This window comes from Podarcis muralis, chromosome 8 (assembly GCF_964188315.1).
Source record: "Podarcis muralis chromosome 8, rPodMur119.hap1.1, whole genome shotgun sequence".
Lineage (NCBI taxonomy): Eukaryota > Metazoa > Chordata > Lepidosauria > Squamata > Lacertidae > Podarcis > Podarcis muralis.
Genome location: NC_135662.1, coordinates 29,936,364 through 29,954,340, shown reverse-complemented (window position 1 = coordinate 29,954,340; position 17,977 = coordinate 29,936,364). Strand labels below are relative to the sequence as shown.

The following is a 17,977-nucleotide window of genomic DNA, read 5'->3' as shown; positions in this document are numbered from 1 at the left end:
CCTTGCTTTCATTAAAGATTTGAAGGAACATTTCCTATTTTGTGCGCTTAACTACAGCCCTAGGGATGGCATTAAAACCCATTTATTTCTCTGCAGATTTCACTCCGAGGAACCTGTAAAAACCACGAAGAGTCTGGTAACATCAGGTCCAAAATGAAACATTATTATGGAGCTGGACCAGGGCTTTAGTTAGAGTGAAGAAACAGCACAGAAGTTTTGAATATAGCAACTGAGGAATAAAGCTCCAGCTGTGACGGTCATCATCATTTGAAAGGACTCCTTTTAGAAAACAAGGTATACTTTTGACAACCAAGCCAAAAACATCAGTCACCCAAAACCCTTTCCACATTCCCAGTCTTATGCTGTGCCTCTGTGAACAGAATTGTAGCCTTGCAACACTGGGTCATGGCACAGCTGAGGAACTCCCAACCAATACAGCAAATAAACAATCACCTCTCCTTCCCTCTAAATTTCGGAATTGCACAACTGCCAGGGCAATCTCTGTCTACTTCAGTTCCAAGGATGTGCAGAAGGCTGCAGCATATCCCACCATGGAGAATCCAGCAAGACAAAGCATGAAAACCTGCTTAGGGTGCAACTACAACCAGCCTTTCAAGACCAGGAAAAAAGTCAATAGCTCCGATATCAAAATCAATTTAATATGTTTTCCAACACTGTTTTCAAATAGTGATTGAAGGTTGTGAGAAACGTTTCAAAGGTTTGAAGATTTTTCCTGTACAACTTATGAATGCCTGCAGCTGTTTCAGTGATTTATTCTCAGTTGTCTATGTTTTAGTTTTAATGTATCTATCCATTTACAAATTTATAAACTTCAATGTGTGTTTTTTGAAGTGGTGCGTAACAGAAATTTCAGAAAACAGAATACAGTACGTACTTGGCAATTCAAAAGCACATTTTAAGAATGCCAAGTTACACAAATTCAGTATATATGGCTAAATATTTATTTATACAGTACTTAAGACAGCATAGTAACATTTTTATAAGCTAGAAAGAGAACCCTGGTTATGGAATGGTACAGAAATATTGTAAAACACTGTAAATTTGGGGGTGATCATAAACCAATCCTCAATGCCCGGTTTCCTAGACTACTTTTCCACCTTTAGTCAGCTCAATCTAAAGCAAGACAAATACAGAGTTAGCTACATGCATGTACATCCATTTTGTATTTCTGAGTTTTGGAAAGAGAAGTAATCCCGGTTTGGAGTGGGAAGTATGCTGCCATTTGGTTGTCTATAAGCTTCTGCAAGACTCCAGCGTCCTAAATCTTTTGTGCCCATTGCATAACTGTGAAGAAGCAATATTTCCTGAATACTGGAAGATGCTGCTAAATACCAGTTACCCTTGGACTATATAATGTGATGCAGCAGTTCTACCATGGGAAAGCACTAATAGATTCTGAACAATTGTGAGCAAGTTAACGCTCCTTTCACTTTGCTCCCCCTCCCAAGTAAGACTAGAGTGACTGGATCCTGTTTTCACCCACGGCATATGGTTTTGGTTTCCAAAAATGGAGTCTCTATACAACAAAATAGTGCTGTATAATGGTAGTTATTTATATTGCCCTGTTATCTGAGGGGCGGAAGGTCAACGTAAGGATGACTCAATATGTACAATCTCATTGGTAGCCAAAATCAGGGAGGAAATGCCCTATCAAGGTGCAGTTAAATGTGTGCATGCAGAACATGTAATTGGCCCATATGTCAATAAGAGAAATCTTCTACCATCTCCTAAACATGGCATGCTATGCAGATGCCACTTCAACCCACGCTCTTGCACAGGTAAGTTAGGCGCAATTGTGCAAATATTTGTCCACCTGAACGCAAAAGCCAGTTCCATGGGGTGGGGCCATCAGACAGTTGTTTTTTTTAACTGCAAACAAGGGTTGCACAACTACACCTCGTAGCTTTCTTGGCTGATCTTTCAGTTCAGAAGCTGAGAAGTATCCACAAGTTGCCCAGACAGCTAGTTTTTCAGGAAGAAAGAATTGCAAGGTAGCCTACCTGCAGATATCACAAAAGTTCATGGTTTCCCCCTCAATAAAGCACACAGCTGCCATCTCTACCAGAGGAACTCTAGGACTTGTCTTAAGAATCTAGTGCCTTTCTAAAATATGCAAGCTTTTAAAGCAATTTTACCCAGCAAATGACTTCCTATATTGACGTTTCTATTGTTTATTCAAGACCACAAACAATCACCAATATTTATTAAGATGTCTTTAGCAAACATCCAATTACACAGAAATTGCACAAACATAATTTTCTACAAACTTAAAACACTTGACTGTAAGCATTCTACACATTCTGCATTTTTATACAGAATACCATACAGCCATATAAATAAAGTAAGAGAGCTCCCCCTACTGACATTCTGTGGCGTCTGTATACTTTTGGGGGGGGGGTTGGATGAATATTTACATGGAAAACTGCATACAAGAAATCATGCACCAAAACAAACATATATACAAAGCTACTCAGATTTCTAAGGCTTGTGTCTATTCAATCCTTGTTTTCCACACTAGTTTTGTTTGCTAGTTTACAAGGACATGGATATGGCAAAACAAATTTTAACTTAATGAAGCGTTATCTATACAAGCTTTTTGTTTTTGTTGTTTAGTCGTTTCCGACTCTTCGCGACCCCATGGACCAGAGAACGCCAGGCACTCCTGTCTTCCACTGCCTCCCGCAGTTTGTCCAGACTCATGTTTGTAGCTTCGAGAACACTATCCAACCATCTCGTCCTCTGTCGTCCCCTTCTTCTTGTGCCCTCCATCTTTCCCAACATCAGGGTCTTTTCCAGGGAGTCTTCTCTTCTCATGAGGTGGCCAAAGTATTGGAGCCTCAGCTTCACGATCTGTCCTTCCAGTGAGCACTCAGGGCTGATTTCCTTAAGAATGGATACGTTTGATCTTCTTGCAGTCCATGGGACTCTCCAGCACCATAATTCAAAAGCATCAATTCTTCGGCGATCAGCCTTCTTGATGGTCCAGCTCTCACTTCCATACATCACTACTGGGAAAACCATGGCTATACGGACTTTTGTTGGTAAGGTGATGTCTCTGCTTTTTATAATGCTGTCTAGGTTTGCCATCGCCTTTCTCCCAAGGAGCAGGCGTCTTTTAATTTCGTGGCTGCTGTCACCATCTGCAGTGATCATGGAGCCCAAGAAAGTAAAATCTCTCACTGCCTCCATTTCTTCCCCTTCTATTTGCCAGGAGGTGATGGGACCAGTGGCCATGATCTTCGTTTTTTTGATGTTGAGCTTCAGACCATATTTTGCACTCTCCTCTTTCACCCTCATTAAAAGGTTCTTTAATTCCTCCTCACTTTCTGCCATCAAGGTTGTGTCATCTGCATATCCGAGGTTGTTGATATTTCTTCCGGTGATCTTAATTCCGGTTTGGGATTCATCCAGCCCAGCCTTTCGCATGATATACAAGCTTTTTGGGGGGATCCTACTTCCCACAGCAGCCAACAGCTGCCTGCATTCTGCAAATCATACTTGTGTTTTCTTTGCACAGAAATGAGTAAGATGGGATAACATAAAGACAATAATTTTGCTGCAACAGGCAGTGAGACAACTTGAGTTTCTGGTGGGAGACAAACTGCAGCAGAATGGAAACATGTAATGAATGCAGGGCAGAATGGGAAGCAAGGCCTTCTGACAGCCCTAGTGACAGATGAGAAACAGAGAGGGGTGGCTCTTGCCCTGCTCCAAAAGCAAACAAATGGATGCCTTTGAGAAAATGTGGGCCTGGATTTCTTCGAGGGTGGGGAGAATACCTTCTGCACTAGGTGAAATAATGCCCTTTAATGTTATTCTTCATTCTCTAGACTCAGTATGGCTTTTAACACCCCAAGATCAATATGACTGTCAATTTTTACCATGTCAAGAGTCTATTCTACTGTTGGTATTTTATTTATTTATTACATATACAGAGTGCCTTTTCCTCCAAGTAGCTCAAGGTTCTCCCGCTGCCCATTTTATACTTACAACCACCATGGGAGGTAGGTTAAGGCTGAGAGATAGTAACTGACCCAAGGCCACTCAGTGAGCTCCATGGCCAAGTGTGGATTTGAACCCTGTCCATCTGAAAGTCATAATCCACTCTATGGTTAAACCACAGTTGCTCTCCTCTGCACCATGGAAAGACCAAGGTGTCACAAATTAGCCACATGCACTCATGTTTCAGATAAAGCACTTCCATGTGAACTATGTCATTTCTCGATCCAAGAGATACACTCTGGCCCAGACCACTAGAATTAAATCCTTCTGACAGGAAAGCCTATGTTTTCTAGATTGCCCCATTTATATTTTGAAACAGAATGGATTTTAATGTACAGTAAGGCTGTTGCATGAAATCGAGCAAGGCAGTCATGAGATATTAATCACAACTACTAAAAGCTAGTTTTGTTTCGCCAGCTGTCATGAGTCTGAAGTTAGTAACTTCCTCTGAACTGCACTTTTACGAAGCGATTCATTTCAGAATACTGTATAAAGCGTTAGAAACACATAGCTATATAAGCTAGGCATGAAATGGAAGCTGAAACCTAGGTTACAGTCGCCACAACGGAATGTCTATTTGCCAGGGGACTGGACTAAAAATGACCCTCAGAATCCCTTCTGACGCTACAATTCTGTGATTCTATGATCTCAACTACCTTGCTTGATCTTACAATTCACTTGTTTCAGTAGGCAAGGAGGAGAAATGGAAAAAGTATTAACTATGGACCAAGGCAGAGGTTTCTTAATTGTGGCCTGTGAATTCCATCTAGATAGCCCATGGAAAGACGGCAACACAGTAAAATGTACCTGTACTCAGCCCTGCACTTACTTTCCTTGATGTGATGATGGAGGACTAAGATGCCCAGTCTATGATTTCTGGGGCGGCGCAGAAGCAGAAGATGTGCATCTTTTGCTGAGAGTGAGTCACCTGGCTCGATGGAGATATCCATCGCCACCCTAGCACCCATGTAGTTGCAATTCAACCCACAGACATTAAGCAACAGGTGCAACAAGAGGAAGCTTACACATAGCATTATTGGTATTGGCTGGCTTTTGTCAGAGTTGTGAAAGAGCCCACAAAGTCCTCAGGTTTTTGCAAAGACATTAAAGCTAGACATAAGAGGTTGATTTCTACGTCAGTAAACATTGCTTTAACAAAAAGTGTGCTTAAAGAAAGCTGTCACGAGAACAGCCTTGACAAATCCACGTTTGCATTAACCGTACCAGGTCAAAAGGCTGATACTGTGAAATTGGGAGCTGCAAATAGCATTGCATCACAGATATTAAGAGTTTATTCCCAACTGATCCATGGACTTGACCTCCTGATGCTAAATTAGCTACCCTATGTACTTTAGATCATAAGACACATTAGAATTACTTACTGTGCTTTTAAGGTGCTGTTCTAATAAAGTAAGCATGCGTTTGGTACTCAGTGACTGCACTTTGTTTTATTATTTATTTATTAGATTTATACTCCACCTTTTCCTCCAAGGAGTTGAAGGTTGTGTACAAGGTTGTCTTCCTACCTACTCTATATTCACAACAAACCCTGTGAGGGTAGGGCTGAGAGATATTGACTGGCCCAAGGTCACCCGGTAAGCTTCTTGGCTGAGTGGGGATTGGGGCCCTGGTCTCCCAGGTCATAATCCAACACTGACTGACTCCACACTGGTGCTTGTGCACCCAGAACAGTATGGCAGATTTGCATTTTAACTCGTGGTTAACAACTCAACTGGCCGTCATAGTGCACAGAATTCTATGCTGATAAGTGTATGGACCAGTAGTGTCAATCTGCTTGATAGAAGATTCTCTTTTTGGGTACTTGCCTGCAAAGAGGTCAGCAGTCTGTGTTTCTATGCTGGATGTGGAGATGGGAGCTTCCCTTCCTCTGTGGTCAGTTAAATTAAAATCACAAAACTGCATATCAATAGCTTTTGTGGGCTTCTTTTAAAAGGCTGTAATACAGTACAGTGGCACCTCTGGTTACGGACGGGATCTGTTCCAGGGGCCTGGACGTATCCTGAAAAGTCTGTAACCGGAGGCACCCTTCTGTGTGCATGCACGACACTATTGAGCGTTTCTGTGCATGCGTGCAGATCACTTCTGCACATGCGCGCACGCAGAACCTGGAAGTATCCACTTCCAGGTTTGCCACATTCGCAACCCGAAGATTACATATCCAGAGGGATACGTAACCCGAGGTACCACTGTACAGCACTCTTTCCTCACTAGGATGCATGAAAATGCCCGAAGTTCTTAGCATAATGCAAGTATCAATCTTGGAAGCCCTACTTGCAAGTAAAGCTTGCTCTGGCACCTATATGCAGATCAAACTATGCCTTTAATGCAATAGGATTACCAGGACACATACAAGGAAATGTGCAGTTCAAATTAATAGTAGGTGGACGTGAACTCACACCTCGGGCCACGTAAGACAAACTAAGCCTGCCCATTTCATATTTTAGAGCTGCTCAGGCACTGCAAGTCTTGTTTGCTTTTTCCACAAGTGCTTTCAGACATCCTCCCCTCTTCAGAGGGATTCTGCTCAATTTTGCTAAATCATTTGTCAAAATCAGTTGAGAATGTAAAGATACATGAGCCCCAGAAAGCAGCTACTGCCTAGTCAGATTGTTGTATTCTGAAAACAACACTATCTCAGAAGAGGAAAACAAAGAGTTTCGAAGTTTGGTTTCTCCCTTGAAAACGTGGGTAGTTGCCCAAACTTTATAGTTTGCTGAAACTCCAGTGGCCTCAGACAGAAACAAAAACCCTGCACTGCTCATATCCCCATTCCTAGGAATGGGAGAATAATTTGTTCATTCCCTGTTGGTAGGTCCCCTTTTCCTATCAGTGTGCAGATTCAGGCAATACATAATGAAGGTCTATTGACAGTGCCCCCCCCCCAATCTTTTGTACAACCTATACAAAAAATTAGCACATGGCCCTTTGAACAGGTTTGGAATCCTTAACTAGGAATTCAGGGTCAAAACTCTAGGAAACTCATAGCTTGCACTGATTCGTAGGGAGACTTTGGTCTAACAATCCAATGCACTGATCTCCATCTATGCCTTTTCCTTACTCTTCCTTGTTCATGCTGGTTTTCATGGACTGCTGTCTCTTGTGCGGGGTATTGTAGAGGTGGGTACCTTGCTCCTCAAATTAAGGGGTACCTTGTTCCTCAAATTAAGGGGAAACGCAATACCAGTGGCAAGTGGGTGTCGATGTGCAAGAGGATAGCAAGTCCTAATTATGCAGACAAAATGGCAAGTTTTAGACCAGGCTGTTACACAAGCTAAAAAAAGATGACTAGCTCAATGCATATTGGCAAAGTTAGGGAAAGTATTTCCAAACCATGAAAAGTGTCAAATGGGAGTCTAAACACTCATTTATCTTGCATAAAGTTTATCTTATCTTCCACCATGCCAAAAATACTGAAGAGGCTTTGCTGGCAGGCAAGCCTCCCCTAGCACTGGTCTTCCCACTTCAAAAATATTTTTGGAACATTGTCTGAAGGTACTATAATAAACCTTAGGAAAGAGAATTGGCAATGTTATGAAACGTTTAACATTCATTCTAATTGAAGCTGATTCAGCACATTTGCCAAGAGTACAATAAAACTGTCACTTTTGCATAATTTTCATCAGCAGAGGGGATGCACCAGGAATGACCATGTACACCCAGAGTCATGCATGCTGAACAGGTCCAGAATGTCTCTAAAGCATGGCAGAAATTATGCTGAATATTGGCCATGCCAGCTAAAGCTGATGGGAGTTGAAGCCCAACACATATTGGAAGGTCACGGATTAGTCATCCCTGAGATAGAATCATAGAATTGTAGAGTTGGAAGGGAGCCCAAGGGTCATTTAGTCCAACCCCCTGCAATGCAGGAATCTCAGCTAAAGCAGCCATCACAGGTGGCCATCGAAATAGCAATAATACTGTACACGATACTCTTAATTCTAGACACGACAATATGAATAGAAACAAGCATGTTCTAGAGCTTAACCACACATTCCTTTTGACTGTGTCACTTGAATCGGTGTCAGAATTCTTAAAAATTGAAATCAAGCACAGGGCCTTGATCCAGATTGGAGCCACAGCATATGGAGAGAGATGTTCAAATATTCAACCTGTGGCCCTGAATAAGTCTCTCCCCAGTGTCACAAATAGTAGTAGCTTTAAAAACACACAAACCTCCCATTGGTATTATTGGGAGCTTTTTATGCATTACCAACTGCAAAAAAGTAAAATGTTTGCTAAAAGAGGGGAAGGAGTTTGCAGAAAAGCTGAATGAATTATCTGCATCCTTCTTCACAACAGAAGACATTGTCGCCTGAACTATCAGATGTGTCAAGAGACCATTTTTGTTCTTCAAAGATCAGCTTCTATAGCAAAGGACTAAAAAGTATTCACTGCAACACCAATTCTGTAAGAGAGATCCATGAAATTATAGGCCAGTTAGCTTAACTGGTATTAAAAACAAAATTACTAAGCATAAAGAAGAATGAATCTTGCAGAAGAACCAGCACTAATTAACTTTTCAGAGTTCTCAGAGAGTCAACCTTGTGTACTATAAACTGCAATCTGAACCAAACCTACCTGGGAATGATCCCCAATGAATTCAGTGGGTCTTACTTCTGAGTAGGCATGGTGAGGATTGCAGTCTAAGACTTCCAAACAAGTTTTTTATTAAGCCCCTCATCAAAGACTCATGAGTAAGCTTGGTTGTCATGGGATAAGAGGACAGGTCCTCTTATGGATGTGTAAAGAGCAGAAAGCGCAGAATAAAAACAAATGGACAATTCTCACAACAATTTATTATTTATATGCCACCCATCTGACTCTGTGGGGATGTAAGAGGTGAGGTGCTCAATGGTTCAGTGAATCTGAGCTTTTAAAACTTGTCCATAAGTTATCTAGAGCTAGAGGTGATCAGTGAAGTGGGCAAGCTTCCTAATGCCAAATTGTTCAGGGTGGTTAAAACAAAGGATTGCACAAAGCTACAAAGGACTCTCTCCAAACTGGGCTCTGACATCAAAATGGCAAAGATGACCCAATGTCAGCAAGTGTCAACACACTGGGACGAAAACTCTTAGCTTTATATTTATGATGTTTGAACGGCTAGCATCCGAAATTGGGAGTCATGGCAAACTAGCCGGCAGCAGCTGTGAAAAAGCTACATTCCAGGTCAGGGATCATTGGAAAAGGGATTGAAAATAAAACTGCCAATATCATAATGAATGTCATTTTAGAAATATATGGCACCTCAGAAAGGTTATTGCAGAGCTGGAAAAAGTTCCAGCCAAGTGTTTATGGAGCTAGAACCTCCCTATGAGGAAAGACTACAACATTTCAGGGTTTTTAAGTGTAGAGAGAAAAGGCAAGTAAGAGGGAACTGACATGCTATTGGAGAGGGTGCTGTAAATAAAGCACACTTAGTATGGTTTAAATATTATATTCAAAGAAATTCAAATATTTATTTAGATATTTTTATTGGAAATACTTGTAGATATTTTAAAATACAGTTCAACAGCTTGTTGCTTCCCTTGCATTGCTTATATTTTAAGAGGAATTGAGAGCTGTTAACATACTAATTTTAGCATTCCTCAAGAACTGGGGCACATAAATATATGTGCTTCCTAGTGCTAGTTATCTGAAGTAAAGTTACTTATAACTTTGACTTCATTTGTTTATTTGACTTCTAAACCACCTTTCATTTGAAAGAATCCCAGGGCATTTAAACAATTTTAGATTCAACAAAATACCAGCCACACACTGTACTAACTAGCTTATCACAAAATGCATTTCTTAAAAATGAAATATTTTCCACAGAAATATATAGTAGTGGAAAATTCCTAGAAGTGTAAACTTTTCCACTGCCAAATTCTTCCACGGAAACTTTTCTTCCGTACGTCACGGGTCAACACTTGTACCTTCTAAGTGCAATCTTCCCAACAATTTGAACATGGCCATTTTGCAAGTTATTTTCCTTGCCACCAGTCCTGTCTGAATCCCAGTCACAGACAGAAAACTGTACTCGATTCAGCTGCTCTGCATAAGTCAGCAGAAATAGCTCAGCTGGCATGAACTCTTCAGAAACGCTGAAACGGCATCAAAAGGACGAGGGAGCACTGCTGATATCCACAGATCGGATTGGCACTTGATCACCTACCCTTGATAGCAGAACTGGCAGAAACAGCAATACAAATTGAAGATAAGCAGCTGAAGTAATACCCACTTTAGACCTGACCATTAGAACTGTTAGTAGCCACATTCCATGTTATGAAAAATATTCCTAGTAAATATTGGCTACTCAGATGTGACTGAACGCATGAGGGCCAAACAAGATGTGATATAAGAGATACACAAATAGGATTTTCTCTGTGTGTGTGCATGCGCTTTAAAGCACTAACAGTAGCCCAGAATAATTCTTGGCACTGGGGAAGGAGGTTAAACTCTTTCTTCCTACATACCATTTCCCCCAATTAAATGTGGTCCCTCAGAGCTGTTTGCCCACAGGGTGAAAACCATCATCTGTAGAATGGTCTACTTTGCTTACTGAGCACATAGCTTGTGGGGGAAGGGAGCTCAATTTTCACCTGGAAAATGGTAAACATCATCTGGCAGTCCTTCCCCATTGCCATAGCCACTATCTAAATTCTCCCCTGCGCCTCCCCACTGTTATTGACCTTTTAGTAAAAGAACGGGAAACTCTAAATGTGAAACTGTCTTTTGACAACAGTTAACTTCCATGTATTGTTAGATCAGCCACTTTTGAAATTATGCAAATAGTGGTCATTTCATATGACAAAAGAAATACAGAGCAATCCTAAGCATGTTTACTTTGAAGTACACAGGATTATAGTACACTGGTAAGATTTTACGTTTCCTACACTAAAATTGCTCAGCCTTATAGCTCAAAGTATTTCCAGGTCAAGCAAATGGCACTGTGCTTGGACAACCAAATAGTCTAGTGACACAGAGCCACGTCATCCATAGCTGTTATCTCTACACAACGTGTGAAAAAGACCACAACCATCCTAGGGTTTGGCCTAGTCATGCGCCACAGCTATAACAGGCAATGTAGAAAGCTTATGAGCTACATCTGACACTTTAGGCTAGGGCGGAGAATCAAATCTGGCCAGCAGGCCAGATAATTATTTTCCCCAGCCCTCACAAGCCAAGCTTCATAAGTGAACAGAGGTACCCACCTGTTAATTGCCTGATATCACAATGTCAGGTGAACTTCTCTTGCCTGCAGGAGTCTTGGCAAAAGGCTTTGAAATGGGCCTAGTAAAACCCAACAATCAGCTGAGCAATGGTGACTGCAAACTCCATTTCAGCAAGGCCAGATTTTTACTTGCTTTACATCTGATATCATAAATGTGAGGTCCATTGTATTGGCGGGTGGCTTGCCCAAAATGGTCTGGGGAGGCCTGTTTTATGCATATTATAATGCAGGGGAAGGCAACCTAAGGCCCATGGGCCACAAGCCTACAGGGGTCGTTTAACCGGCCCACGAGCCACCCCCGAACCAAGCACACCCGCTCAGCGAGTCCCCACGCACTGCGCTAAACCGGCACAGTGCGGCACGGGGACTCGCTTCCATGGCGCTGGAAATTGCGTCTGCGCAGATGCTGGATATCATGGGTGCATACACTCAAACACGGGCGCAATATGGCCCGCGGAGGGATCTCCACTGGAGTGAACTGGCCCAGGCAAGGTAAACCTTGTCGACCCCTGTTATAATGTATTGACTTTCTTCTTTTCTTTTTTAAGGTTAGGGATCAGTTTTCAGGAGTTCATTGTAATGACTGAGAAAACAATGGAAGAGACAGGTAGGCAGTTTCTCATCTCACTGGTTTTGCAACTTTAGCTTTCCAGCTCTAAGATCTACTAAATTTTAAACATGCAGCAACATTGGTTATTATCACGAGGGACTGTAAATGAACAAAATTTATAGTTCCATTTGAAAAACATCTTTCTGGGATTTTTTTATACCACCCAAAATAACTTTCAACAGCTGTCATTTTGGACCTATAATAACCTCATAAGCTTTATCTGGGATGTTGTAACTGCTCTAGCAGCTACGCAGGCCATGCACCCTCCTAGTTCATGCTAATGTGGATCGAGCGTAAACATCCCACTCAGCTGCACCAGTCCAGCTTATTAGATGTTTTTAATGTGACCCTTGGTGTTCAACTGCTCAACTTTGCTGACTAAATATCTTTCACATACAGGCTATAAAACTAAAATCTCAGCAAGCCCCATTGAAATACCAAGTATCACAATCCTGCTCCTTAGAAATGGGCACTTTGCCACCAACTTCATTAGGAGGTCTGCATCCTGATCCATTTTAATGCATTATTCATTTCTACCCATCTTCCTTTAAAAATAAAGCAGCTTACATTTGGAAAAAAATGAAATATAAAGAAAAGAAACACAAATGTAGCAGACAATCTAAAAGGAAATTGCAAGTGTTATATAAAGTTATATAAAGCATGAAATAGACCTGTAAGACCTTGAACTAGAGTTGTTTTGCAGTCTCACTGCATGATGCTCTTTGAGTGACCTTGGTGGTTATCCATTATTTGGTTTCCTGTGGCAAAGACCTGAGTAAGATACACGGCCCATGCTGAGCTTTGAAGACACTCTGAAGCAGTGATAATTTCTTGCTCTCTGGGGCTCTAATGCCTGCCATAAAGTGACGGACTACTACTTCCTTTCAGAAGATCCCAATACCTGAAACAAACCAGAGAACATAGTGGGGGCAGTCTGTCTCTCCTGCACAAACACAAAATGAGGCCCTAGCCACCTCTCTGCGATGCAGGAAGAAATCAATGCTCTCTTGCTTTATCCTGGGCAAGCCAAGTCACATGGTCACCAGAAGATCTGTGGCTGCTGTTGGCCACACAGAGGCATTTGGCACCTGCTGTGCTAGGAGTATTTTGCCTTCTTCAGCATAGCCCACAAACAACTGTTCAAGTCAGCTGAAGCAAGTGGAAAACTTCAAAAAGGCTTTCCCAGGCATTTGTCTCTTCCTCAGACACACACCCTAGGCTACCACTGTTACAGCAGATCCAAGGAGCTCAGCCTTGGGTGTCTGAAAAGCAGGCAGACCACAAGCGAACAAAAAGACAAATGGAAACTCAGGGTGGGTGTTGTGTTGCTTTCTGTTCTCAAACAGCAATAAATGTAAAAGTGCAATAAATGTACCGTAATACCCGAACATGAATAATGGTACATACTCTAAAATATCTCTCTGCTTTTCTTTTTCACTTGCACATACACACAAGACAAATTTAAAGGCTTCAGTACCCTAATGTAGGGTGCAGCACAGAAAGGGTGTGTTGTGGCTTGCAAATGCCTAAGACGACAAATGACAGGTGGGAGAGGCAAGGAATCTAGTGTCTCCTCTCAAACATTTTGCTTTGTCTCACCATTTGCCTCAGACCCTTTCAAACCACCCAACTCAAGCCTAGAAAGGAGACCCCCTCCAGCCCACACAGGGTTAGTACAAGTCTTCCAAGATGCCATTTCGGCATCTAGCAGCCTCCTGGAAGGAACGTACCTCTGTTCCTAGATCAGTGGCAGTTGGCCTGTGGCCCTCCAGATGAGGCTACACTACGCCCAGCCATTGGACATGCTGGTTGGGGATGATGGGATTTCACAGAATCATGAGAGTTAGAAGGGACCCTAAGGACCATCTACTCCAACCCCTTGCAATGCAATAATATGCAGTTGTCCCTTATGGGGATCGAACCTGCAACTTTGGGTGTTATCAGTGTCACACTCTAACCAAGCTGTCCAGATAGGCAGGCCAACAACATCTGGGGTGCCCCACAACTCCCATCAGCCCCAGCCAACAAGGCCAAGTGGTGGTGGCCCAACAACATATGGAAAGCCACAGGTCGTCGTCGTCCCACTTCTGACCTCTCTCTTCCTGCGCCCTTCAGACGCGCTTCTATAGCCAAGAGCCACACTGACGACGACGGCGCCCCCAGCCACCCCCGAGATCCAAGCCCATCTTGCACCGACAGGAAGACTCTGCTCGAAAGCTGCATTCACGGAGCCATAGAAATCTCCAAGCCAGCCAGTTCCCGCCTCCGGATGCAACAAGCAGGAGGAGGGGGAAGAAGAAGAAGCAGCCTCCGAAGGAAGCGAGCCAGATAAGCACGGGGTGGCCACACAGCAGAAGCCGAGTGTTTCGACGCCCCCCCCCCCCAAGGTCCAGAGGGGCTGCGTGGCGCGAGGCGAGCTGCCGCCTTCTTCGCTCCTCTTTCCCACGAGACTCTCTTCGAGCTCGTGCTGCGAGGCAGGAGAGCCAAGGGCGGAGCCGACCCGCGGGGAGAGAGAGAGGCCTCCAGCGGAGCTGCGAAGGGGACGGCTTGGCGGGGGAACCCCAACCCGACCGACACGCCCCCCCCCAAAAAAAACAACGTGCGCTTTTACACCCCCTACTTTTCCCTTTTGCACGCACGGCGAGGGCCGAGAGCAGTTGCTCGTCTCTCTCCCACGCCCACCCGGAGTTAAGCGCCGCGCCTCCCGAATAGAGAAGGGGAGCCCGCGCGCGAAAAGCGCAAAAACTGCCAGCGAGGGTGGTGGGGGCAGTTGAACAGGAAAGGGGGGGGCGGCGGAAAGAAAGCCGGCCGGAGCGAGGCCCGAACAATGCCCGCCCCCGCCCCCCGCGAAGGAGGAAGCGCCCTCTCGCTTTCCCGCTCCCCTTACCTTGCTCGCTGTTGGGGTCCATTTCGGCAGCCATCGCCCTCAGGACGCTCTCTCTCGCGGGCGGGTTTTCCTCTTCGGGGCGTGCCAAGAGGGAGCAAGCGGAGAGGAGGAGGAGGGGAAACGTCGAGGGGACGCGCAGCAGAGCAGCCGGCTCGTCGCCGCCCGCCCCGTCCGACCTCCTCCACCCTCGCAGGCGCTTGGCTCCTCGCTCCGCCGCACTCGGCGCGCCCGCCCGCGCCTCATATAGGGCGGGTTCCTGTTGGCGTCCACGTCAGCCAGGCAGGCAGCCGGAGCCACCTGACCAGCGGCTCTCGCCCCGCCTGGCCCGCGCGGCGGAAAGGTGCGCGGCAGGTGTGTGGGAGGTACGGGCGGGGGCGGGGACTGGCTGCGTTTCCTTTCAGGGGGTGCCTCTCCAAGGGGTGCGCAAGAGTGACGGTGCGGGGCTCTATGTGTATGTGAGGGGGAGAGAGAGAGCACACACGTGTGTGTGTGTGTGTGGACAGACATACTCCTGTGCCAAGTGGGGTTTGTCCCTAACAGGGTTCAGCCCAGAAAACCCATTTGCTGAGACACGACATTGGAGGTGACAGCACCCCTGAGCATGCACAGAGTGCCTTCAGTACTGACTGATAAGCAGAATCTGCTACCATCTGGGGCGGCCTTTGATAATTTTCTGCCAGGATTGAATCCAGCATTTCTTTGCTTAGAAATGAGCTGCTGAACTTTAATTTAACAATCCCACTAGCATGCTATGTAGGTATTGTTGCGTGAATAAATAAATAAGATGCTGTTATCTGGAAAACACTGTTGGGGAGAACTGCCAGGAAAGCCGTTACATCTGCTGCATGCTTAGTTATTGCACTATAGTTTTGTTTATTGCACTTTTTTTTTACATAATGCAGCCACACTACTATTTGGCATACATTTAACCCTTTCTCTTTAGTTTTGCAACGTTTATGCTATTCATCTTCCCAGATATCTTGTGAGATTCTTGTCAGCGCACTGCAATTCCCATCACACTCACCTTATGGCCTCCAGCCATTTGCTTGGGAGAGCTTCAAGCTGCGTTTTTCATGTCAGAGTAAAATATTACAAGCACATTTTATCATAATTCTACCTGCTGCCCAGACACATGCTTTTCGTGTGTGTGTGTGTGTGTGTGTCCCTCTCTTCTGCTAACACAGAGATAAAACTAAGCAAACCAGAACAGCGCACGGAAACGCCGTTTACCTTCCCGCCGGAGCAGTACCTATTTATCTACTTGCACTTTGACGTGCTTTCAAACTGCTAGGTTGGCAGGAGCAGGGACCAAACAACGGGAGCTCACCCCATTGCAGGGATTCGAACCGCCAACCTTCCGATCAGCAAGCCCAAGGCTCAGTGGTTTAACCCACAGCGCCACTCACGTCCCTACAAGTTTAATAAATAATAACAAATATTTAGCTTCAACTTTGCCTCTGTTGGGGACTCCTGAAAACAGACCTCCAAGCCATTTCTCTTCTCTCATGCTTAAGCCTGGAACCTCAGCAATTTCACCAGGCACAGCAGTATAAAACTGAGCATATCACTTTAATTCTTAATCGTATTTTCCAAAGCTACTTTTTTTTCTTTGGGGCATTTTCACCGTGTCATATTTAACTTTGAAGAGGAATTCCTGTCCTACTCCTCAACATGACAAAATAATGGATTTCTTCAACCTGTCACATGTATTTCCCCCTTTGGCCAAGAATTAGCAAAGTGAGAAATGTTTCTGTCCACATTTCAGCTTCATTTGAGATTCTGCAATGTACCTTGCCCGCTGCTCTAGGCTTGAAAAGCATCAGTTTTACGCAAATAAAACAGCAACCTCAAATTACTTTTGTGTCTTCGGGCTTCTGAAATGCAATACCACAGATCAATATATATGACTCAGGGGTGAAGACCTGCAGAACAGAAATAAAACTGAATCTGCACCTCTTGCATTAGACACAATTACTAGTGAGCATAGATGTATATAGGTACCAATCCCCTGTGTTAGTAAAGCATAAGATGCTCAGGTACATACTACTATATGTTTCTCAAGTGCCAGAAAAATTAACTGAATTTAGAGGAGGCAGGGGTTAAGGCGTTCTGCAGTTCATTGTTTCAGGCATGGATATGAAGAGTGCGCTTCTGAAACTGCTGTGCAATCATGTTTATATCAGTAATTATTGTTATGCTACATTTATATAAACCAGCCTCTGAATGATCTACAGTTTAGGAGACATTTTCATATTCCCTGCAGCTCAGCTTTGGCAAAGTAGAGATTGTACTGGATGTGCCCCTGAGGCCGGAAGCTAACTGTAAGAGATAAATAATAAATAAGGGCAGGGAGTTATGGTCTTTTTTCCTCTAGATCCATCCCTGTAACTAGGGGTGTGCATGTGTGTTTTATCGGAAGCATTTTGATAAGAAACAGGAACATCAGGTTTCAGTGCTTCCTATGCTCAATTACACACTTGAACTACTCATTGGAAATTAAATTCTTTAAAAGGGTGTGCATTAAAAAATTATACGCATGGCCCATATTCATATTCCGGTGTGCCTAATCTGATTGGCTGTTCCAGAGACTTGTTGCCATAGCTACTGCCACATCATACTGTGCGGGCTGCGTCTTTAAGTGAAAGGGCACTTTGTAAAGAAACATACAGAGACATACAGTGCAGTCGTGCACCTGTCTATTTTGAAGTAAGCCCCATTGAGCTCAATGGGACTTACTCCCGAGTAACTGTGTCCAGTATTGCAACCTTAGTCCTGTTGACTTTCGTACAATTGTGTCATATGGGTCAGGGCAGGAGATATCATATGCTGCAGCTCTTTGTGGCAGTAGAAATAATCTGACAGAATTTATATGAAATCTCTTTGATAAGAATTGTGGGTGTATGCCACAAAACTTTAGGGAAAATCCTATTTTATGGAGAGCAATGCAGCCACAATTTTTATCCTAAAGGCACCTGTAGTGCTTCTCTCACCTTACGAATCTACAAGTGAATAAGGTCCCCAAGGCTTACCAGGCACTGGGGACAGATGGCATTTCCCCCCCAAGAATCCTGAAGAGGAATTATTGCTCATCACATGAAGACTCAGCCCAGTGTTTACTTCAAGTAAGCAGGTTGTATAAGAGTTCGTCTTTTTTTTTTGAGAGACCTACCAAAATTCACAGAAATACACTTCTTAAAGCCTATAAATTTCAAAGACACTTTTCATT

At 43.8% G+C, this 17,977-nt stretch overlaps 1 protein-coding gene across 4 annotated transcripts in view; it reads right to left on the bottom strand.

Annotated features, from left to right (window-relative positions):
- Positions 1-15,044, bottom strand: part of TPD52 (tumor protein D52) — a 37,782-nt gene extending 22,738 nt beyond the window's left edge. The window contains exon 1 of one of the 4 annotated variants that reach the window (XM_028736632.2): positions 14,752-15,044. In XM_028736632.2, coding sequence (XP_028592465.1) covers positions 14,752-14,785 — 34 coding nt within the window. In that variant the 5' untranslated portion in view covers positions 14,786-15,044. The remainder of the gene's footprint in view (positions 1-14,751) is intronic. The other 3 variants (XM_028736633.2, XM_077932899.1, XM_028736634.2) reach the window with 3 other exon arrangements.
- Positions 15,045-17,977: the final 2,933 nt, after the last annotated feature.